This window comes from Candoia aspera, chromosome 5 (assembly GCF_035149785.1).
Source record: "Candoia aspera isolate rCanAsp1 chromosome 5, rCanAsp1.hap2, whole genome shotgun sequence".
NCBI classification, from domain to species: domain Eukaryota; kingdom Metazoa; phylum Chordata; class Lepidosauria; order Squamata; family Boidae; genus Candoia; species Candoia aspera.
Genome location: NC_086157.1, coordinates 98,568,828 through 98,594,101, shown reverse-complemented (window position 1 = coordinate 98,594,101; position 25,274 = coordinate 98,568,828). Strand labels below are relative to the sequence as shown.

Sequence of the window (25,274 nt, the reverse complement as noted above, 5' to 3'; positions counted from 1 at the left end):
TTTGGCTGTACTTCCTGAATGGTTAATGCTCCACTTTTGTCAAACCCCTTGAATGACAGCTGAAAGTCCTGACTTCGCTCCCATCTTGGTGTGTTTCCTTTCAACTTCAATGTGTTGGTGTACAGAGGCTGAATGCCAAAAGTTATCCTTGTTCCAATATTTCTGGTCCTGTGTGTGTGTGTGTGTGTGTGTGAATGAATGAATGAATGAATGAATGAATGAATGAATGAATGAATGGAATGAAGCAAGCTGCAACTGGTATGATTTGGTGCATCTTTTCACTTCATAAAATTAGTCATATTTTTCTTTCATTTATTAGCATCAGCAGTCAATGCAACTGAACCTAAGTATACTAGTCTTCAAGAGTTGTGATGCAATTATATTAATGTGAAGAATACAAATCGTCTCTCCATGTTAACTGGATAAGATCAGGGTCTGTTACCAAATTCACACTTCCAAAATGTAATTTCTCATCCTTATGGTTTAGGAGTCTGGGAGGTAAGGATTCTTCGCTAACATTGAACTCTCTTCCTTTAGAGTTCCCAGCCTCTCTGATCCTATTTGCCATCTGATTTTATGCTTTGTGTTTTTCCTTGTTTTCCCTCTTTCCATTTTCTTTTTGATAACCTCACTGACCATGTATAATCCTTGAGAACATAAGAAATTACTCAAAATAAGACATGTATTTATTCTGAGTTTAATCTGGCTTTCTTTAATAGAAAGACAGTCTAGTCTCTACCTTTCTATTCACCTGTCAGCTCTAAGAATAACTTCAGTGGACAAGAATTAATACCAATCTTTCAAGTAAGGATTTAGCCCTCCTTATTTTGTGATACATTTCCAGACTTCATCATTAACACAAATTCTACCATTGGTATTTCTCCAGTTTGTCCACCCTAACATAGTATCATGTTCATTATCTGTTGCTTCCTGACTTTTCCAGGACAACTCTGGCAGTTGAAACTTCATATTCACAAGGCTGTTAATTTTGTAGCTGTTGTGTCTTCTGCCTGGATGTCTTCTTTGTTGTGCTGTGCTGCCAGAGGATCAGTTGAATCCAGGTGGTTCTCCTCAATTTTTAAAGCAAGGTTGTCAAACCCAGTACTATCTGCCATTGGCAAGGTGGTTGAAGCAACTTCTGCAGTACGGGTTGGGGTGGAGCAGTACATGATGAAGCCTATCATGATGACCACAAAGGATAAGAGATACAGCACTGAAAACTGATGAACACAAAAAAGAGAGAGAAGAGCAGAGCATGAATAGTCTCTTCCATACAAATACAGGTAACCATAAAATCCATCTTAAACATGGGCATCCAGAGGAGGGAGGGATGTTATGTGTAAATCTGCATCATTTATGCAATGGTGCAAATGACCCAAATTACACTATTTGCATCATTTATGTGATGATATGACACAGACAGCATCAACATGGCTTCTACCAGATGGTTTTGCTCTTAAGCCTAGGCATTTTGTGGGTTTTTCCTTTAACCGCAGAGGATTTACTGCAAGAGGAGTACGGTATCAAATTATTTCAATTACATTTGGCTAATTAATGAGCCAGCTCAAGGCCTGTGCTATTGGATAGACAGAAAGAGAAGGTGGGAGAGGGAGATTTAATTCTAGGCCCTTCCCCAGTCACACATCACTTTTGCTCTACTTAACCAGCTTTACTTCTCATCTTCCCTCACATTATTGATTCAAACGGCAGTAGCTGAAGAGAATAAGTCTTAGGCCTGGCATTAGCTTCAACATTCTTTCAAAACTGAAGACATAATTTAGCTACAGGAGCGAGTTTATGCAGTAAGGAGTTGGTATCCATCTTGACCTTTCACCTTTGCTTTTGGTATGAAAGTTGAAATGTATTATATCTATCTAAAAGATAGATTTGGATACAGCAGATCAGAAAAGAACTAAAAACTCTGAAGCTCTATCTGTCCTCAGACAAAGGGTAGATGCTCTGTCTGCCAGAAATTCTAGAAGAACCAATAAGCAGTTCCAAGTTATCCATGGCTAATGAGATGATGGGCAAGGTCTCCATAGCATGACAAAACAGCTCTGGTTCAAGGCTCCAAATCTGTATCATGCAAAGATAAGATTCTATCTTTATCTCAAAATGTTTCATAACACTCCAATTTGGCAGTCATCCAAATCAGGGGACAGATTATGAGCACTTTTGCTTCCAACATGATATTTTAATTGTTGGTGGTGGACAAGGCAATTTGCAGGATGGGGGTGTATTTTTTCTGCTAGCTCGCCTTGGGTAAGGTAACCTGAAGCCTCATTCCCATATGTGAGATTCTTTAATCTCAGTCACTAGAAGTTAGAGGCATGTTTTCCTGCTTTTAGTCAACAGTAGGACTACCTCATCTGAGCTGCAAAAATCTGGACAATGATTTAGATTAGTTGGCAGCAAACAGAAATAGAAGCACTCGAACTCACTGATGCCATCCAGTAGCTGTCCAGATTTTTGCAGCCCAAATATGATGACTCTGGTCAAGAAACATGAAAACTGTGTGGTGAGTTCATATTACTCACTAATAAAAAGAAAGAAATCATATTTTGGTTTAGCAGTCTGCATAAACCCAGCCACTGTAGTTTGAAAACCATGGTTTATGCCTTAGAAGATTATGTGACATGAGCCAGCCATAGCTTATTCACTAAACCATGCCTTAGCATGAAATATTTTTATATTTTATGAAAAAAATAAAACAATATCTGGACAAGGTACAAGGGTACAAGTTAGTAGATCTAACCATTTATTGTTGGGCTTGCTTATATGGGAGTTTTGTCACAAACATCCTTCACTGATGACTGCCTTCAAGAAAAAGTAAATCGTTAACAAATTTCTCCAGTAGCTGTAGTGAAGCTCAGGTTTCATTACGCATTGCTAGTGCGTAAGTATATGTAAGTAAGTATATTTCCAAGTATATTTCCAATAGCCGAGCAATGTGTCACTGAAGCAAGTAGGGCTGAAATTTTCAGATGAACAACCAGTAGAGAGCAAAACAATTAACAAACTGTTTACAAGTAAAAGAGGAAAGCTGGATAAGCTAAAATAATAAATAAATAAAAGGATAGCATAGAATATTATTACCATTATTATTACCAGTATAAACTGTCTCTCTAAAGCTAAGAAACAGAGTGTTATTTATCTAAAACTAAGGCAAAACACTAAAACTCTAAGACAGAAGTAGAATAAGTAAAATAAAATAAAATTTCGGTGTTGTTCAGAGGTTAGCAACAGCTGTACTATGTTAACAAATGGGGATTAGTCAGCTTGGATCTTAACTTGCTGGCAGCAAACAGTATACATGGACATTGTCGAGCAGGAGATAAATCCGCCTTCCAAAATAGCTGAAGGGAGACATTAAATCGAGCCAGCGTTAAGGCCCTTCTCAGCTTAGATACTGTAATATAATTTATATTATATATGTCCTAACAGTCAGGAACCACGCTGAGACAAGGAATAGGTCTCTAGTGTTTTATTACTGCTACATTAGACAGAAAATCCTAACAAACTGAAAAAGAGTGGGAAAAACCCAGACAGATAAACCCCAAAAGTTAAGGCGGGTCTGATCTGTGTCTCTTTGAATGGCTGCTTAATTCCTCAGCACTATGCATGCGTTTTCCCCCCTGGATAGAGGCCCCCTCCTGCTCGCCATCAGTACTCATGACAATATATAGCATCTTGCTGGTCTGAAAATGTAAGACTGCCTGCTCAGGAAAACATTCCTGGGCAGGAAATATGGTCTTGTTGTCTTTCTAGAATGTGTTGCATCAAAATTATCTTGGCTTGTTCAAACTCCAAAGGAAGGAGACCCTCTTGTGGAAATCCACAAAACTGCGATTTGTCAAAGAGATGCCTCTTCCACCTAGCACTAATGTTGTCTGCTAGTGTCAGGGAATAAAATAGTGGTATGAAACTTATAGCCAAAATTGGGGAAGGAAGTCTAGGGCAATACCAGTTATACTATTTACACTTGGAAAGCTGTAGGGAAGGAGTCTGAATTTATTTTATGAAACCAACCATTAATAATTATGATAGACCTGACTTGGTTTGTTTCTTGCTCGACACTGAGAATTTGGAAAAGAGAGGTACTGTGCCCATAACTGGCTTTTCTTTTTATAGATTTTAATCACCATCACCACCTCAAATTGTAATCACAAGCATTAGAAAATCTTAGAATTACCTCTACATCCATAAAGAAGTACTGAAAAAGCAAGAGAAAAACCACTTGTTTTGTAACGTTTCTAATTCTGAATGCAGCAGAATAGCTAAAGTGCAATATGGGGGAAGTAATATGCATTTTAGCAAATGTTTGCATGTAAAAGTCTCTTGACTAGTGAGGTGCAGCAGACTGCTAGACTTGGCAACCTCATTTGAACCTGGATGATTTCACTATCTCTCAGTACAACCTACTTCACAGGGGAAAGTGAGAGGCTGAGCTTCAGACATGCCACCTATTCCTCCCTTGACAAATTGTGAGAAATGAATGAAACAAAATACAAAATAGTTGATGAAGACCCCTCTCAGAAATTCTGCCAATCAGTATTGAATACACGGGGCTGCCAAAACAAACTTCTGATATGACAGATTCTTATGTTCTTATACATGAGGACTGCAGAAACCTATGACCCTTCATATTCTCTTGGATTTCAGTTCCCATCACCCTGAGCCAGAATAGTCACTGGTTAGGATGATAGGAACAAGAGCTTGCTAACACCTATACATTTTTCCTCTTAGAAATCTTCAATCTTGCAAGAATCACAAAGAAGAATTAGTCAGCGTATCAGAATAATAGTAGAATTAAATTAAAAAACACACACACACGTGTGTAAGTATGGTGAGGCAGAAAAATAGAAGGAGCTGAGTTAGGTCTGCAATTCCTCACTCCATCATAGCTGTTGACCACATGGGTCCCCAAAGACCTCCCAAGATCACATGAGTGCCCTAGAGACCTCCTATATGAATATGTCTATGTTGTTTTCTTGGCAACTATATGAAAGAAGTTTGCCACTCCCTTCTTCTGAGATGTTTTTCCAACCTCCAAGTCAAGTTTACAACCCTGGGACTCCCAGTGTTTCCTATCCAAATATTAACTGGGTCCAATCTGCTCAGTTTTTTCAAGATCAGCAAAGGTTGGCTAGATACTACCACTTGTTGTGATTGGACAGTAATTATATGAACCATAATTAGTTATAGTTCTGTTTAAGTGTAAATGAAATGAAACCAAATTTACTTTTCTACCATGGCCCCTGGCATGTCACTCAAAATCCACGTGCAAACCTTGGTGTCCAAACTGTCATGCACACCTGCTATAAACATACAGAAGACCTTAAATCCAATCATAAATAAAGTTTTAGCCAATTAAACATTGAACTGCACATATTTGAATGAATTGCTCTGAGGCATGCAAGCTCTGCAGATTTAAGAAAATGTAATTATTTGGTTAAGTGTAATTCTTCTTCTGAGAAAAGAACCTGTTAAGAATTCTGAGTGATCTGAAAAGCTTCAATATTCTTTAGTCAACAAGAGTTGGCACATTAAAGGTTCTCTTATGCAGGTAATTTTATATCATTCCAGCTCCCTATTATATATTCTGACTCAAAGCTGCTTCTCCAAAAGTGCCAGCCATGCTTATTTCCTATCATTCTGTTGAAGTTGAAATACTTGTGACTGAACTATGGACCTTATGAATGAAAACAAAAGCTGTATGTGAGTCACGTCTTACCCTTGCCTAACTCAGCTCTATCTCTGAATATATGCAATATTACAAAACATACAGCAAGTCAACATTTAATTTGATATAAAGATTTACTTGTCAGATACACACAACCTGAAAATCCAACCAGACCTACGAAGATGATGTATGTGCAGAACAAAGAGCTTTCAAACCCAAAGAAACGACTCTTTTAGATTTGAAACCAGCTCCAGGCCAAGAATCTGAGACAGCAGTATTGCTAGGAAAAACGACCTTTTGGAGTCATAAATCTAAGCTTCTTAAAAGGGCAGATTTTCATCTCATCTCCTCTCAGCTGTTTCAGCAAATCAGTTATCTAAATGCAGTAGACAATGCTGGTTTATCACTGTAAAAACATACTGTGATGGAGGCTTGCAGCAAGCTGACAGAGTTTCATCAGATCAACCAGAGTAAACTTTCAAAATCTTATTCTGACTACATGGTTTATGTGCAGTGGCTTATTAAGCATGGGGAGCTTGAAGCGGGCTGGCCTGCCTTTCATGGTAATATGTGCTCTGGCTTTTCCAAACTGGCATTCTCCAGATGCGGTGGCACTACAGATCTCAGAATTCATGGCGTTTTCAGGTTCCCAGGTTTTATCATTCAGGGAAATTCAATCATTGCTTGTGTTCACACCCAGCACTAACTCATAAATATGTTTAACTTGCTTTTGGCTGAGCATGACATGTGACCCCAGCAAGTATGGCTTGGAAACGGTGGTTTTGGCTTAGTGCAAAGTGTAAATCAGGATCATGATAGCTCAACAAACCAGAGTTAAAACAAGCAATGATGGGGAACCTTTTTGCTTCCAAGAACTTCAGGAGGTATATCTGCCATACAAGGGGACAGAGATGAATTTTAAGCTAATCTTCTTCATTGGGGAACAGGTTTTAGGAAAACTGGGGTAGTAAAAGGAGGCTTAATAAATCCAGCAAAATTGCTCTATCACATTTCTATATTTGCTACTGAATTTTGGTGATGTGACTTATGAGGACTCTCGGGGCCATGAAAATGGACCGGGGGCTGCATGTAGCCACTAGCTGCCCCTTTCAGGCTTAGGCTCATTTGTGAAGAACTTTGCTGAATAACTGGCCACCTCACTGGTTGTCTCCAGTAGGATCAAATGCTTGGCAGTCAAAGTTGCATGACCAGGGAACACGGCTGACATTCTTCCATCCCCCACAAAAATAATGTATCCGCGGATACTCTTTTATTCCTCTGGCATCTGATGTAGACTGTAGTCTACAAAAACTTATGCTGTAATACATGTGAATTCTAATCGATGAACATTTATACTAAAATAAATCTGTTAGTTATTAAAGGGTTGCAAAACTGCTGATGCTTTTACTCCTGATTGCAATCATACTTGAACGGGCTCAATTACCAGGATCCGAGTCTCTCTCACCTTGTAGCCAAAGAGGAAAAGTCCAAAGAAAAGGCTGTAGAGATCAGCTGTCAGGATGCCCAAGTTGACGGAGGTAGCACTGGTCACCCTAATCACAATCGGCATGAAACTGTACAACCCAAACATACACAGGGCAAAGGCCACGAAGAGCAGGGCTGGAAAAGAAAGCAATGGCTTATCGGTTCAGAGACCAAATGCCAAGACTATAACAGTGGGGGGAGGGCAAACACCAATAATCAGAAGTTGCTTTTTTCCCCACATCAATACTTTTGTAAAACTGTCATGATCTACATAGAGATTTTCCCAATACAGGTGAAACAACAATATCCACAATCCCTAATCGCTGGCCATCCTGGTTGGCAATGAGAACTGTAGCCAAGCAGCAGATGGGAATGCAAGATTGCTAAACTATATGCTTATTAACAGTTAACGTCATATCCACAGGCCTCTACAGCAAATGGAGATGACATCAAAATGAAGACATGTGTATGATGACATCGTGATGCAAACCCTGCCCTTACATACATACTCCTTGATACCTGATGCAAGCACAAAAGTTGCAGGCTTTATGTCATGACATGCTTTCTTACCTGCATCCTCTTACACACACACACACACACAGAGAGAGAGAGAGAAACAGGAATGCCCACCACCACAGCCTTCGTTTTACAACTCACCCACACTGCTTCTGGAAACTGACAAGTTCCTTTTATTATTGGAGTCATTTTTACCATTTCAGAAGCACAACCAAGACCACTTCCTCTAATCTTGTTTTTTGTTGCTGTGATTCCACTGGGAGAGAATTGGGATTTTCCCCCAGGCTTTTAACTGAGGTTCTATGGCTATTTCTAGAATTTTGCTTTATAAAAGATCAGACTGATTTGACCATCTAACCCGTGGTGTCCAATGATGCCACTGTGCAAACAGCACTATGACATCATCACGCATGCATCGTTTGCCCCCCTTGTCTTTCCCTGCAGATGCCCCACAGAGGGGGTTTTCCATTAGTTGCTCCCTCATCCTTCTAAATAAAATTAATCTTGGATCCGCCACGGGCAAAGAATCTGCTTTGTCACCGAACTACAGTACTTCCCTTCTTGCCTCTTGCTCTGCACCATAAATTAAAGTAATTAAACTAATGGTGTACATTCCAGAGAACACTGAGTATGTCTAAATCACAATATCTTCAGTCTAATGAAGAAAACAAACAGGGAATGTTAAGTGTTAATTGTACTGATCATTTGTATTCAACAATGCTAGGAGAAAGTCTGGATCTAATGCACTTTTCTCTAAACTGGTAACTAGTATTGCAAAAATCCCTCTATCTCCACTTTGTTATTCATTTTAGTTCATCAGGTAACCTAAATATAATGAGAGTAGGCCTGATATGCAAAGCAGTTCAAAGTTTATTTGTCCCAGTGTCTCACAGCACACATACATACCTATTTTCCAGTTCCACTGAATGTTAGCTATGTCTCTGTGTTCCACAATAGCTCTAAGGAAATGGCAGGGAAAGAGGAGGAGAAAGAATAAAAACAAAAGAAATGCAGATTAAAATGTGAGGTTATTGTTTCCAGAATCTAGAATAAAATAATGAGAACTAAATAACAATAACAGACAAATTAGCTTACAGAAAATTAGCTTAAGTATTCGTGTTTATTTAAAAGTCAGTCCCACTGGGTTCAATGGAGCTCACTCTCAAGTCAGAATGCACAGAATTACAGTTTTGGAGATCCGTGCACATAAAAACATTTTCTTGCTCCTTAAAGAAGAACAGATTTATAACAACATAAGCTTTCAGAGAACAGAGCCCACTTTGTCAATTATATTCTCTTAAAATAGTAAAATTGAGCTACGGAGAGTTGGGAGTCAGGTAGCATACAGATGATGACAATGATGACTACGATGATGATACATATTATATTAGAAAGCACAGAAAAGGGAGTTTTTTTGATGAACTGAAAACTGTCACCAGTAAGTTAAGAATTGGATTTTCCAAGGTTCAAATAAAATGGTTTTGTTGCATTCAAGCACACAAGTCCACATCTCAACATTTGGCATATCAAGAAAAGCTTACTAACTGAAACACGTTTACTTTCTCAGTCAGTCAAGGACCACAGAATTCAATCAGGATGGGATCAGAGAGATTAATTTGGAAATCAAAAACATATTTAATATTATTTCCATATCCTTTTCTCAAAGTTAATCAGCATTTATTCTCACTGAGCATATTTATTCTTTAACAACTTTTTCCTCAATTGTTCTTTTTACCAGGAATCTGTTGTTCTAAAAAAAATCTTAAAGTTTTGAAAAATTTTCCCTGAATGCTGACACCTCCCTTGTACTATTTCAGTTATATGGGGAACCACACCCAGAAAATGAGTCTGCTATTGATATAAAGTATTATTTTAAGAAACAATATGAAGAACAGTGCCAGCAACTAACCCACAGCTTCAGGTTTCATTGGTCTAGTTCACGCAATCAACTAAGCCAGTATGGAGTGCAAAATATAGAGAACCACTAATGGCAGCTAAAGATTGTGAAAACTCTAACCGTGCTTCTGTGATCATCCACATTTTTGTATACTGGGAAAGATGGTGGGGAGACAGGGAAAGTAACGGAAGAGAGAGTAGAGAAAAACGATGACGAGATACAAGGTGAGTCCTTTAGTAGTTTCTTTTATAAACAGCAACTCAGTCCAGGTGGCAAGGAACTCGAGAGAAGAATTGTTTTAAATCATCCAAAGAGACTCTGTTTTAATTGTGTAACTATAAATGAGAGTTCGGAATTCAATGGACTTCAATTGGTCCCTAAAAAATTTTAAAGTAAATAAGTAAACATAGAAATGAATCAATGAGAAGAACAGTTGAATTTGTGCTTGCTGTAACTGTAAAAGATAAAGGGTCTGTAGCAATGGTTGCAGAAAATCAGGATTTGAACCTACTAATGGTTAATCTCACAGAATCTTTAATCCCATGACTAGTTCTATGAAAGTCAAAGAGATTATTTGCATGAATAACCATTTGCAGGATTTGAAATTCCATCTGACTTTGCCCTCAGCTCATAAGCCACAAGTAGTCAAATGAATGCTGAATTCAGGCTATGTCCAAGGTGTACACATTAGATCAGGCAAGCAAGTCAGTATCATCAGTTGTCAGATGAAACCTGAAGGTTTCCCCCGTAATTTTATGTTCTGCTTGCTATAGAAGGGAAGAGGTACACAAATGAAAAGACACAAAGAATTGGGGAGAAGCAATAAGTATAAGAAAACTTGGTGGCCCAAGTCAAGAAATATGAAGATCTCTCCAGGTTGCAAGCCTACAGATGCTCAAACTCCAAAAAAGGTTAATTATGATGTTAACAATGGATTTATAATACACCCACCAATTCACAGAAGAGAAATTCTGTGCTGTGGATGGTTTTCTTAATTAGAATTAAAAGACATATAGTAGATCCTTACAGCTGCAGACCGCTGATAACAGTCCCAAACAAGCCCACCATTCCTAGAAACTCCATTCTGCTCAGATTTTTCACAATGTATTCCTCACTCACATTCGAAATGGCATATAATGAAGCGCCGAGGAGGACTAGCACATCTCCAACCACCACATCACTTCCTGCACAGAAAACAAGGACAACAACAAAAAGGGAACTTTTAATAGTAAAATTAAAAGGATTGTTGGTAATATTTCCAATACTGAAAATGTTTATAGGAAGGAGTTTCTTTGCTCTTTTCTGTTCAATAGACATTGCCTGTGTTTAATGCTTCTTCAAAACCCAACTCTGGTTTGAGTTGCCTAGTTTCAAATAAATGATAGGTAGGATTTGGAACATTTTCTTAGATTTCCTTTCCTTTTAAGGTACATCCCCCAACTAACTGATCATGGCTGTCCTCAAAAAGCTAAGAAGGATCAGACGTGGTTAGCATTTGGGTGGGAGAGCACCAGGAAATCTTCAGAAAACATTCCAGAATAAAATAATGATGACCCCCTTCCATAAGCCCAGAGTCGCTTGCCAAGATGGGCAGTGAAGAAATGTGATAAATAAATAAATAAAATATTATTGTTGAGAAATCACCCAGCAAGGATCTCAACTTGAGAAGACTTTACCTTCAAAGTGTATCAGTTAAAGACTTAAGAATCTCTTTTTATATGTAATCCTGAGTATATCAAGGAGGCTGGAGGGGCAGCTAAAAGCTTTTAACTTCACTTCTAATTTCTTTCTTGTGTCACTTTTTTACATAGGCAAATTCTTCCAACTACAAACACTGAAGGTATTCAAATTACAAGATTTATGCACAGATAGGTTTCCTATATCATGGAAGCAAATGCCTCAGAACGATATAATAATCAGCTAGTTAGAGATCAATGAGATTGCATGCTTCAGCTCTCATACTATACTCTTAAGTCAAAGTTTGTGAGCAAATAACATTTAATGACCATGAAAATCCACAAGGAATAGTATCCAAGATGTATAAATAATAGCAGAAGAAATACAGGCTTTTCTAAGACTCTTAAGAGTAGTTTGAAAAAGTTACTTGAATGGTAACAGATCCTGAACAAAATATAGTAAAATAAGCCTCTCAAACCCTGTTCTGCAAAAATCAGAAAAAAATATTAAAAATAGTATTTAGATACCCAATTATTTGAATCCACATGAATTGTACTGTTTCCCATAATTGTTGGAAAGGATTTAATGAAAGAGCAACTTACCTGTATCTACTGAAGAACTCAATTCAATATTCAGTTCAATATTCTGAATTGAAGAATTCAATCCAAGCATCCAAAACTTTTGGCCTTAATTGTACAAAACTACATGTTGTAAAATTAAGGCCAACAACTAGCCTTTAATATCCTTACCATGTATCTTTATCTGGCTGAAGCAATAATGAAAAAGGTATTATTCATGTTTCTCTTCTCAGCATGAAAAAAACAAGGGAACAAAACTGGAAATCAGCATTAAATCCATGATCGTCAAAAAGATCACAATGGCAGCTGCAACCATGTGTTTGAATCCCCGCCCCTTTTTATGTATGTTGTATGTGTGAGACACATAAAAAAGGGGTGGGGATTCAATCATGCAGCTGCAGACACTATCTTGACTTATTTATCCCCCTCTCTGCCCCCCACCAAATGTGCCCTATGAAATCCTACAGAAGGGTTGGATTTCCACTTTAGGTGAGCATTTAACAACCATAATAGCACAAATACTATAAAATAGCACAGCATATGACCTTTATGAGCAATTAATGTTTATGTCTCAGCTTTACCATCAACCTCTCATGGTTCCCTTTGGAGATACTGTTGAAATTATTGATCTGTTAGCCAAAGTAACCATCAAAATAAAACCTTCACTAAAAACTTTATACTGTCTCTCTGTTCCTCAGCATTCTGATGATAAAATACTGTTGCTGGTAAATATTTTTCCAATATCCTCAGTGGGTCCTCCCTTGTCCTCCAGATGAGGTGTAGCACAAGTATACAGAGGAGTTTTCTAATCCTGGTTACAGTGCCAACATTACAACATATTCTCTCTCAGGAAGCCTGTTTACCTCATCAAGGTAGAGCTGCTCACGTAGGATTTTTACTGCTGCTTTGTTAGGTGATGCCAGCTGTTGCCTCTTCATTTTTTGTTTTCTGGGGGCAGCAGGAGTTTTCTGGCTATCTTTTTATTTCATCCTGACTATTCTACATTGGAGACCCAGCTTGGTGTGGTGGTTAAAGGCAGTGGGCTAGAAACCAGGAGGCCATGAGTTCTAGTCTTGCCTTGGGCACAAAGTCAGCTGGGGACTTTGGACCAGTCACTTTCTCCCAGCCGTTGCAAGAAGAAGGCAATGGCACGCCACTTCTGAAAATGCTGCCAAGAAAACTGCAAGGACTTGTCCAGCAGTTGTCAGGAATCAAAACTGATTTGAAGGCTATATATTTATATTTCCCCCTACATTGCAGGTGGAAATTCTTTTACGCCTTTATTCAATTTTTTGACAGCCTGGATGTTGTCATGCATTGAAAGGCACTGAGCCTAAATCAGAAAAGTATAATTAGGCAGATACAACTAAGAAGATGGCTAAACCCTGACCAGATGCTGAGAATACTTAGCTGAAAACACAAAGTAAGCATCAAATATGGCAAAGGCATGTGATGCTTCTGTGTGTATGTGTACAGGAGAGAGGGAAAGGGACAGGGAGAGGGGAAGAGAGAAGGAGAGAGTGACTCTCCCTATGGATGCTGAATTCCTAAATATTCCTACCTTTCCTATCTCCAAACAGAACTATTTCTTTACAAAGCCTAAAATCAAGAGTAGCAATTCTCAAACTGTCCATTAACAGCACATGTTTAAATAATTATTTATTTCAATAACTATTTATTTCAATAATTAAAGGCTCCAGAGAGTGCAGACAGTATTCACTCCAAAGCTCTTTGCCTACTCTTCCTCTCTACAGGTCGGCTTTGGACTCCCTATAAGTCGTTTTTGACTTTAAAGTCAAGAAACATTCTCAGAACAGCTTGGGTTCAGTGGCATCTGCAGGGTGAAGCAGGTGGGGGGGCAGAATGATGAAAGCATTGTGGCATCACAACATAAGCCCTGTCTCTTTGGTGCATGTGTCACAACTTTACACACACCTACGAAAGAACCAGAGCTTGTGCTGCAAAACTGCTTTTAACAGTTTGATAAAAGCTCCTGCAGACACTCATGTTTGGGTTCCTCCTGAAATCAGGTCATTCCTACATAAGAAAGCTTTTCTTGCTCTAAAACATGATATCTAGTCCTAATTCAGACAGTCTAAACACTAATGTGAATAGTGAATTCTATATGGATAGCCAAAGACAATTTTAAGTGATTTTGTTGAAAACAAACATATTACCTGTTCTTGGACATTTTAAGAAACCCGGAAGAAAACTGCATGTCCAATTAATGCCAATTATTACCTTTCCAGAATCTTAAATTTCCTCCCCGCATGTCTCTATTTTTTGCATTAATGGCCTAAGTTAACTCTCCATGAAAATCAATAGATCAATCTCTGTAAGAGCTGGACCAAGTTCTCATTTCAGAAAGTTTCCAAATGGATGTTAATTTTATTTTATTTTGAGGCCAAGACTTTTAGCCCTTGTTTTACTAAGCCTTACTGCAACATGATCCTATTGAGAATCTTGTTCAACATCCAAACTATTGTTTTTAACAGAAATGCAAGTTTTTATGGGGTGGGGGTGTTTTTCCTGGCAGAGTTACAGTCTTTTAAACAAGTGGATATTAAACAAATGAAAAATTTCTGAGGACTATGCGGCTATTGCAAGAGGGCAAGAAGAAGGTGCTGGACTTCTGCCTATCATTAGGGCAGCCAGAGACTTCAGCACTCTGTCCTCAATTGAACTTACTATTTTATCTAGGATATGAATCTCCTACTTGAAAAACACCTATGAAACTTGAAAGGTAGGTACGACTTCCAAGGAAGAAATGGCAACTGAAGATGGCTCTGCTAAAAGCAGGGCTGAGGACTGTGGTAGAATGAAGAGTCAGTGATTAGACCAGCTCTTCATAATTCCTCTCCAGAGAAGGAGAAGACTCTAGATTGCCCACAAGTGCTCCAGACAGTTCCTCCTCGTGAGACCACAAGACAGTGGCCTCCAGCGGGTTTAGAGCTCTGAGAGACAAGGAATAGCCACTTTGCTCAAACTGCGGTCAGAATTGTTAAAGATACTTCCTTTTCTAATCACTTTCAGAAATTGCTTGTCAACTGCTTTGGAACTGTTTAGGAACCTTTGGATTGACAAGTTTTATAGCACTGGGTGAGTTTCCTTCAATCCTTAGCGAAAGAAGTTTTAAATACAAGTTTAAAGAGTTGTGTTTTTTTTTTCTTCTTTTGGAGTAAACAGCAAAGGGGTGATTAGAACTTTGATTTTGGAAAGTTACAAATGGACTAAGGGTCCATATGCATTTGAAATAAGATTTTGAAATTAATTACAAGAATCCTTCCTATAGGAAAATGCTTTTGTTTTGAATTCTCTTTAAAAAACTGACAGGATGAGTCTCTGAATGTTGGATGGTAGAGGGAACCAGAAGGAACTAAAGATCACAATTAAAGGAGAAGAACACTTAAATTTGACTAATACAGAATGAAGCAAAATATTTTAACATTGGATATATTGAAGGATATTTTTAAACAATGGATCCAGAAGTTAATTTTAAGAGTGCTTTCCTCTATAGATAGACTGTGTTTAAAAGATATTATGAAAGAGGAACAAGTTATATATGACAAGATTGAGACTGATCTGAAAGTGGATTTAAAAATGACAGGCTAAAGAACGACATGGAAAAAGATGCTACACTGGATATATAAACGAAACCAGCTGATGTCTTAACAGTTAAAAAGGACATACAAATAACAAACTAAGAGAGTGACCTGCATAATTTTCCTATATTGGATTTACAAAAGAGCTTGTTAAAGCTTTGAAAAATTTTGTGAGAAGGGACAAATGAAAAGAAATCAACTTCTAGGACATTATTTGAAGGGACTAAAGATCAAGATTATTAAAAGTAAAAGGAAGGAATATAAAGTTTATTTATTTGATCAAGGTTAAAATAGATACGTTGTTATCTCTGGTAACCCTTAATGGACTTTTGCTGACACCAGGACTGAAATGACAAGGTTTTAAGGATGTGTTTACATATAAGAAATGGGATATGGGAGGATGAGATCATTTGTTGTATTTTAAGAGAAGGTGATAAGTTACCAAAATTGTTTATACTTGTGATGAAGGGGGAAGTCATTTCTTTATATATTTCTTTTCTTTTTCTTTACTATAGTCTTATGTTTTCTCTCTTTTCTATTTTTCTTTCTATTTTTTTCTTTTCTGCACCTTCTATATTTTCCTTTCATTCTTTTGCATTTTTAAAATTTGTATTAGTTTTTATCTTTGCAATTGTACTTTTTAATAAAATTACTATTTAAAAAAAGAAACTTGAAAGGTAGATGGAAAACAAGATCTGGCAGAGATGAACATTGATGCAGGGACTCTGGCCCACACCCTGATCCACAAAAGTTGATGCAAGTTTGACTTGCTGGATTAGATACCATGAGTATAAATTAGAGGCATATTCAGAAAGCTATGCGGCCATTATTTGAATTGGAGACACAGCCTGTTTTTCTTCAAGCCTGTGTACTATCATTGGCAAAGGCTCTTCAAGGTTCCAGATAGAGTCTGTCTCCTTTATTTTATTTTTTTATTTTTATTTTATTTATCAAATTTGTCACCGCCCATCTCCAACCGGAGGGACTCTGGGCGGTTTACAGCACAGAATAAATATACAATAAAAACTCAAATAAAAACACAGTAAAATTCCAATAAAATCCCATTAAAAACCAAAACAATTTCTTAACTACCCCAGCTCATAAAATCCAGATGGCTATGATCTCTTCAACCATCATGTAGGAGGGGCACTTCAAGGCACCAGCCAACCCCAAGTATGTCAATTCTCCTCCCTGCCCCAAGCCTGGTGGCAGAGCCAGGTCTTCAACTTCCTCTGGAAGGCTAAAAGCGATGGGGCTAATCTTACCTCCGGGGGCAAGATGTTCCAAAGGGCGGGTGCTACTGCAGAGAAGGCCCGCCTCCTCGACCCCGCCAGATGGACTTCTCTTATTGACGGGGTCTGCAGCATGCCCTCTCTGCATAAACAGGTGGGACAGGCTGATGATACGGGGAAGAGGCGGTCCCTCAGGTAACCCGGTCCCATGCCATGTAGGGCTTTAAAGGTGATAACCAACACCTTGAATTGGACCTGGAAGCAAACTGGTATCCAATGCAGCTCACGTAGCAAAGGTGTTATGTGCGCCCTTCTAGGGGCGCCAAAAATAGCCCGTGCAGCTGCGTTCTGGACCAGCTGAAGCTTCCAGATACTCTTCAAGGGCAGCCCCATGTAGAGCACATTGCAGTAGTCTATATGGGAGATAACAAGGGCATGAGTGACCGTCCGAAGGGCTTCCCGATCCAGGAAAGGGTGCAACTGGTGCACAACACGAAGCTGTGCAAAGGCCCTTCCGGCCACGGCTGCCACCTGCTCTTCCAGCAGGAGCCATGAGTCCAAGAGGACCCCCAGGTTACTCACCGGGTCTGTCTGGGGCAGTGCAACCCCATCCAGAACTAAACATGACAAAGTCCCGGATACGGAGGAACCCTTAACCCACAGCCACTCCGTCTTAACCAGGGTTCAGCCAAAGCCTGTTGTTCCCCATCCAGACCCCTACAGCCCCCAGGCACCGAGAGAGGGCAGTCACAGCATCACTTACCTCACCCGGGATGGAGATATACAATTGAGTATCATTGGCATACTGATGATACCTCATCCCGTGGTGACGGATGATCTCGCCCAGCGGTTTCATGTAGATGTTAAATAGGAGAGGAGAGAGGACCAAGCCCTGTGGCACCCCACAAAGGAGAGGTCGAGGGTCGGATCTCTCCCCCCCATCATCACCGACTGGGACCAGCCATGGAGGAAGAGGTGAACCAGCGCAAAACTACGCCGCCCACCCCCAACTCCCTGAGCCAACCCAAAAGGATACCATGGTCAATGGTATCAAAAGCCGCTGAGAGGTCAAGAAGAGCCAGGATGGATGCACCACCCCCATCCTGCTCCTGCCAGAGATCATCCATAAGTGCGACCAATGCCATTTCTGTCCCATATCCTGGCCTGAAACCTGACTGAAAGGGGTCTAGATAATCTGTTTCCTCCAGAATCCTCTGGAGTTGTAATGTCACCACTTTCTCAACCACTTTCCCCAAAAAGGGGAGGTGGGAGACTGGACGAAAATTATCCAGTACAGTAGGGACCAACGATGGTTTCTTGAGGAGGGGTTGTACCAGTGCTTCCTTAAAGGCAGCTGGAAACACCCCCTCCCTCAAGGATGTATTAACCATCGCCTGGACCCAACCACATGTCACCTCCCGAGCTGCTTTCACCAGCCAGGAGGGACATGGATCTAATTGGCAAGTGGTGGCATTTACTGTCTGGATGATCCTGTCCACTTCCTCGGGTCCAACAGGATCAAACTGTTCCCAGATAACATGGTCAGTACGATCCCTTGGTATCTCCACAGACCCTGCCTCACGCTTGGAGTCTAACGTAGAGCGGATCTGAGCGATTTTGTCTTGCAAATGCTCCAAGAACTCCTCTGCACGGCCCTGCAAGTGGGTCACTGCACCCACCTTCCCCAAAAGGGATTGAGTGATTTTAAATAGGACCGTTGGGCAGCATTCTGCAGATGCAATAAGAGCGGAGAAGTATTGACGCTTCGCCGCTTTTATCACCACCAGGTAGGCCTTAATAGAGGCTCTAACCAGTGTTCAGTCGGATTCAGTCTTTGTCTTCCTCCAGTGGCGCTCTAGACATCTCTTAGTCCTCTTCAAAATGCTCAGCTCCTCCGTAAACCATGGGGAGCATCGAGTGTGATGAGGCAAGAGAGGTCGCACAGGTGCGATCCTGTCCAAGGCCCCAGCCGCCTCCCTATTCCAGGTGGCGGCCAGGGCCTCCGCTGGACCGTTCAGCAGATCCCCAGGTATAACCCCCAGCTCCCTCTGAAACCCTACTGGGTCCATCAGTCACCGGGGGCGGACCAATCGAATGGGTTCTGCCTCCCTGCGGAGGGGGGTGGCATAAGAGAACCTCAAGGCCATCAGGGGGTGATCTGACCATGACAATGGGGATAGCTGTAACTCTCCCCTCAGGTCACATTGCCACTGCTCCGACAAGAAAACTAAATCCAGGGTGAGGCCACTGTCTCGAGTTGGGTCGCGAATAATCTGAGTCAGGCCCATGGCTGCCATGGTAGCCATGAATTCCCGAGCTGCCTCAGAGGCCCGCCCCAGGGAAGGCAGGTTGAAGTCCTCCAGAACCATAAGCCTGGGGAACTCCACTGCCAACCCTGAGATGGCCTCCTTTACCTGACCTTCTAAAAGGATATGCCAAAGCTAAACATGGAATCACCTGTAAGCCCAGTAGGTATTCCACAGCTGAGTATGCACCACAACTAAATTCCAGAACCATGTCAATAGAGAGGGGTTGGTGATGAAACTAGGCAGGCACTGGATTCTTGTCCCATTCCCCAAGAACTGGATGACATCAGGGGGTGGAACGTGGTGGCAGCGGGTTCTCACATGCTTTCCTCAGCACAAAACCTTGCAGGAAGAGAATTGCACCTGACTCTTTGGAGAAGAGCACAGGATGTTATGCAGGAGAGGCAGAAAACAGTAATTCCCATCTTCTCTTGCATACAACACCTCCCCATGCTCTATGGAGGAAAAGTCTTTGTGGGTTGCAAGCTGAGTGCACAGGACTGTAAGTATATAATCTATTCTCCTTTACCAGCTGGCTGGAAAACATGAATCTTTCAGCACCACATATTTGCAGCAACACAGCTGCACTGGTAGACAATATCTCAAAGGTACTGCAGGTATCTTGAATGGCAAAATATGGATCTAGGACCTTCCTCTAAGCTATCCCCCTTCCACTATCTAAAGAAAGCAGTAATGTACATCTGCTATCCAATTTCCTCATGAGAGCAGTTCATGACATTTCCATCCAAGCAGAAACTCACTTGTGCCAGGATAAGTAAGCATTAATAACAGTATTGCAATAAGTGAAGTTCTGAAGCTCTTCTACACTCAGCCAAGTCATCGATCTACTGAGCACCTAATGCAAGGGTGGGCAATCTGCAACTACATCCCACTTATGCCACCCAGCTCCCTGAATATCCTCAAATAAGAGTAGCTAATCATATGTGGCATTGGAGGGATTTTTAAGGAGCAAAGTGGATGACTTAAGTTTTGCGGCAGTGTAAGGAACATTTCTTTCCTTTAAAAGAAATCCACCCACACCAATAATTTGGCTAATTTTTCTCAATAACATACAGTCAGCACTTCCTGACAGTAATTCTTGGATTTTTTTTTTGTTTCCCAATTCGTTTTTGGAGAAAAAAGAGAGGACTAATCATTTTCCTGCCAAAGATTTTCTTGTAAACTGATTTTGCTATCAGTGTCTAGATAAAAGTGTGTATATCTATCTTTCCATGTAGCTAGCTAGCTAGCTTTTTTAGGCTGGAAATATCTAGGTTACCAATAAAGCATACTGACTTTCTGAACTTAGCACAGCGTAGAAAAATTATTTTTTCTATCCAAACAAGAGGACTGCTATTATTTTGTCTACACAGACCTTTCTGGAGAACATTCTCCACTACTAGGCACAAATCTGATTCACATCAACAAATTCAAAATATTGAATAAGTTTCTTGCCACTATCATGGTTAGAGTTTTGGGATATTTCACCAAGTTATTTTGCCCAAATCTTACCTTCACCATCTTGCCTTCCAGCTAATATATCTGCACCGACCATGGTCCCTACGCCCAACAGACAGACAGCAACAGCAATGAAATGGATTAGTTTATATCTTGCACGGAGGATGAACCATGATAAAGCCATCAGCACAGGAATCCCAAAACAGTCCAGGAGCTGCCATATGAAGAAAGAAAGAGATCTCTATCATAAAAAAAGAATGGAAAGTGCTCTTTCTCATCCAGTTGGGCGATGCTGGGGATATGGTACCTGACCAGTGTAAATGCCTAAATGGTCTTTTAAGAGCTATACTAATACCCAGTTAGTAGCAGTACCTGGTTGATCTTGGCTGGATCAACCAAAGCCAAGCAGGATGGTACATACTATAGTTAATAGCTCAATGAGAGACCATGAGAAAGTCCAAGGACTGTAGTTTATGCTGGGGGGGAAAATCCTAGAAGGCAGTATTTCCAAACTGTTGCCAAGAAAACTTAATGGTTGAACTCAACTCAAGGAGATCTTTTCAGATGGTCATTACTGGAACACAGGGGTACATAAACTAAGGTCCTTCCAAAGCTGCCACTGAATTGTAAAGTTCAAGGTGACAGAAAATTATTCACCTTATTAGCTCTAAATTAATAAAAGTATTTTTTCCTTAATCTAAACTTAAATTAAACCAAAGTTCATTTTTTTTGCCCTCATACATCTTTGTCCTGGCCAAGGTCTAGTGTCCTGGTCAAACTTCTTTGATTGCCAAAGTCAAACCTGGTTCTTGGCTGAAAAATGTTCTGCTCCCACTACCTAAGGAAACAATCAAACTTAAGGACAGTCGAGATTAAGTTATGTTCCAGGTTTTTTACTGGGACTGAATCATTAATTTTTGCTGAATTGAGTTCTGAAGTCTCTATTTGTGCTATGAGTCTTTCCCATACAACAGAGCTATACATTCCCCTATAGCTGCAGTAGCCAAAATAAAATATTTCCAAAAGACGAAGAAAGAAAACATGAAGAGCTAACCACATTTTATAAATCTTATTTTCCTTTAGCTAATGCTTCTGTTTCTGTCAATATTTCTGCTCAAGAGTTTTCATAAGGTGTTCTGTACTGGGAGAAATTAATCACACATACCAAGTCATACATTAACAACAAATGAAGAGCCTGACAATATCATAAGCTATGTAATTTTTTTTCATATAAACCTTCCTTGTTTTTTTATTCATTCCTTCTTGCAAATGGAGCCTATATTTGCCTCTTTGTCTCCCTTTTGTTTCTTCATAGAAAGGAACAACTTAAAAAGGGCACTGTTGCCTTGCAGGAACCCTGAACAAGAGTCTTCCAGGTTGGAATTTTTTCTTTCAAATGAAGCCATATTAACAACAGCAATAAAAAGTATGCCATTTCAAATGGAATTATCCTGGGCACATTTTAAAATAAAAACTTGGCCACCACCAAGCAGAAATTAAAGAAATTCTTCCTCTGATCCTTGTAATTTAGCATCCATTCCCTCCCTATTTGTCCTTACCATGAGAAGTAGTGTGATATAGTGGTTAAGATGTCAGACTAGGTCTAGTAAAACCCAGGTTCAAGACCATTGTCAGCCATGGAGACTCACTGAATAACTTTGCACCAACCACCCTCTCTCAGTTTAACCTTCCTCACAAGACCATAAGAGGCCCTGAATTCAATGAAGCTCACAGTCAGGAGACTGTCCATAGTCTTACTGTGATCTTAGCAGCTGGGAAACAGCATCAGCGTTCCTACTGCTATCGGCCTCAAAGACAAAAAATCTACAAAACATTTCCTCAAACTGAAATCAGTCTGAAAAACAAAGCAAACAGAGTTGGTTTCTCTTACCCAAAACAAGCAGCTGGATCACTCCCACGGAGAGGAAGTTTCCAGTTGAGGAGAATGTTTTGTAAGTAATTCTACTAGAAATGTATCTTTTAAAAAAATGCTAATTTACCAAAGACAGCTTTTCAATCTATCAATGCACATTTACACTATGTGATTTCAAAAGAAGAATCTGTGGGCTACTAGGCTGAGGAGGCCTTGAGAGTTTCTCTTGATTTATGGATGAGGGTAATGGAGAAATATTGCTCCCCAAACACCAACTGAATTATAACATCAATATGTCCCCAAGCGCTTAGAGAAGGAATAGTTAAACAGGTTAATCAGTAGTCTAAAATTGAGACAGGGGTGCGTTGAATGTTTATTACTTAACAACAACATCCTGAATCAATCCACTGAAAGATAAAGATCTCTTTGTTGAAGGTTATGGACTGTAATCTTCCACTCTGATCTAATGCAGGCTGGTAGAAAGATACCTTTGATTTCTCAGTCTAGGGCTGAGAGAGACTGTGTCATGAGCAAGGATGGCGAGCAGGGGGCTCCCATCCAGACTGTTAAGTGCATGCGTAGCACTGAGGAATTGGGCAGCCATTCAAAGAGACACAGATCGGGCCCGCCTTAGCCTTTGGGGTTTATATGGCTGGGTTTTTCCCATGCTTCTTCAGTTTGTTAGGATTCCTGTTATGTACAAGCAATAAAACATTAGAGACCAGTTCCTTGTCTCAGCGTGTTTCCTGGCTGTTAGGACATCAATCCTAACAAACTCCTACTCCCATCAAAAGAGGGAGGAACAAGAAATTAACGAGAGACATTTGGAATGTCTTCAGAAAACCAAGAAATGCTGCTCGCCATCCTTACTCACGACAGACTGATCCAAAATTACCTAGCAAGCTTCCATGCCTAAGAGAGGATTCAAATGACAATCTCCAAGTTTATAGTCCGTCACCTTTAACCACTACACCAAACTGGCTCTCATAATCTAACATTACAGAGCAAAATGTTGGATTGTCAGGAAAGGAAGAGAGCTCCTTCCACCGAAATGTCCTACTTTTGTGACAATCCACAATTGAATAAAAAGAATGCTTCTTCTCAATTCAGCCCTAATTTTAGGCCAATAGAAATTTCACTGCTTCAGTAGCAGAAACATATTTATATGTATTACCACAATGCTCTCCCCACACAGACACCTGCAGAGGGACACAAGCCACTGATGAAACATCAAAAGTATCCTGTCAGCAAGGAAATGGTTATGTTTAGTAGACTGCAGACAATAAAAATATGTATTTGCATTTACAAAGTCGAGAATCTATCCACTGTGAAACTATGATTTCAACTGTGAAATCCACATCACCCAGCACCAGTGCCAAAGGGTGCTCAGCCCACAGGGTGGACCAACGGCACAACAGTATAATTTTTACTTTGCAAGGAAAACTGATATAATTTAAGGCTATGTGAAAGAATTCTCAGATTGCATGCTGTGATCTTTCATTAATGGCTCTGCCTTGCCTGAAGGCTTCTAAAATCTTAAAAATCAGGGATAAATTTGGTCATAAAAACACATTTTAGTAGGCACACAAAATGAGGTCATTGTAAGTTCAGTACAACAATGTGGGATAACTTTTCTTGGAATGCAGGAGCTACATGGAGAGGGGCAGTGCTGTATTTTAACAGCCACTTCTATCCTAAAACAGATGGATTCAGCATTCTCCTACTGATTTATTGTATTTATATCCAACTTTTATTTCAAGAAACCCAAGGTGGCATAAGTGTTTCTTTCCACCATAACTGCATTCTTGCAACAACCCTATAAAATTGGTTAAGCCAAGACAGAGATCCATCCAAGATCACCCAATGAACTTCATGACTTAAGTTAGGATCTAATTTGGATCACCCTACTATATTAGACAGATTCTAAATAGCAGTTGCCTAGAAAAACTCTTGCCACATTGAAAATATTAATGTTTAATATGCCAAAAGATGCACTATTATTTTTACCTGGACACTTGTTATGGTTGTATATTGATAGGCTTTTACAATGGTGTAGTTAGCTTCAACATCAGCCAATCCAAGCAAAATGTACTTCCACCATTTCCTCTTTAGGATCTGCAAGAGTCCATCACCATCTGAAGAAAAAGCAAACATGTCAGTCCATGTACTTTTCCACAGATGTTCACAGATGTTTTCTGTTCTACCAACACCTGAATTTAAATGGGGTATGGAAAAAAGCACTCTCTGAGACTAAAGCTAGGATAGTTGGATGTCCCCACCTTAGGTGGTACATGTGGGATTTGATGGTGCTGAATGTATGTTTTGCTATATCTTTGTTATTATTCTTGTTTCTTATTGTTTAATTTTATGTTAGCCACTCAGAGTTGCCTTGGTGAGTTAGTGAGCCATATAAATTGAATGGAGGGAGGGATAAAATTTAATAGGAAACAGAAGATGAAGTTAGAGGGTGGAATGGACTATTCTGAAGGACGGCATGGTTGGAGAGTAACACAGGAACTCTCTGCACTCAACATATCCCATTTTACCTTTCCTAAATGCCAGAGTCGTTGTATATGCTAGGAAAAGCAAACAATAGTTTATGAAACTCTGCAGCATTGGAGTGTTGATGCTGTACTTGTCGGCAAGAAACTGGCTTGTGACCGCAGTCCCACAAATAAGCAAGGAGAGTATCTGACCCAGGAGAAGTGTTTTCACAATATGCCTGCAAATACAAAAGGAGAGTGGTTTAGAAAGGCTTACTTTATTTATCTATTTACAGAATAAGGCAATCCATAATACATGACAATGCCCTTGGAAATGTACTTGTATCTCTGTTAGTAAGAAGAATTTAATCAGCAAAGTGTTCCATTTATCAGTTGACCCAGATACTTGGAAAAAGGAAGAATAAAGGGGCATGTGGTTACTTGGGTGAGGAGAAAGCCTGATCCTGCAGAACCAACATCCAAT

The 25,274-nt window shown here is 39.9% G+C and overlaps 1 protein-coding gene across 1 annotated transcript in view; it reads right to left on the bottom strand.

Annotated features, from left to right (window-relative positions):
* Positions 1-252: 252 nt before the first annotated feature.
* Positions 253-25,274, bottom strand: part of SLC35F2 (solute carrier family 35 member F2) — a 36,592-nt gene continuing 11,570 nt past the window's right edge. Inside the window, exons 2-8 of the mRNA XM_063305820.1 lie at positions 24,854-25,029; positions 24,315-24,442; positions 20,489-20,648; positions 10,609-10,765; positions 8,591-8,643; positions 7,149-7,303; positions 253-1,220 (exon numbers count right to left, since the gene is read on the bottom strand). Coding sequence (XP_063161890.1) covers positions 972-1,220; positions 7,149-7,303; positions 8,591-8,643; positions 10,609-10,765; positions 20,489-20,648; positions 24,315-24,442; positions 24,854-25,029 — 1,078 coding nt within the window. The 3' untranslated portion in view covers positions 253-971. The remainder of the gene's footprint in view (positions 1,221-7,148; positions 7,304-8,590; positions 8,644-10,608; positions 10,766-20,488; positions 20,649-24,314; positions 24,443-24,853; positions 25,030-25,274) is intronic.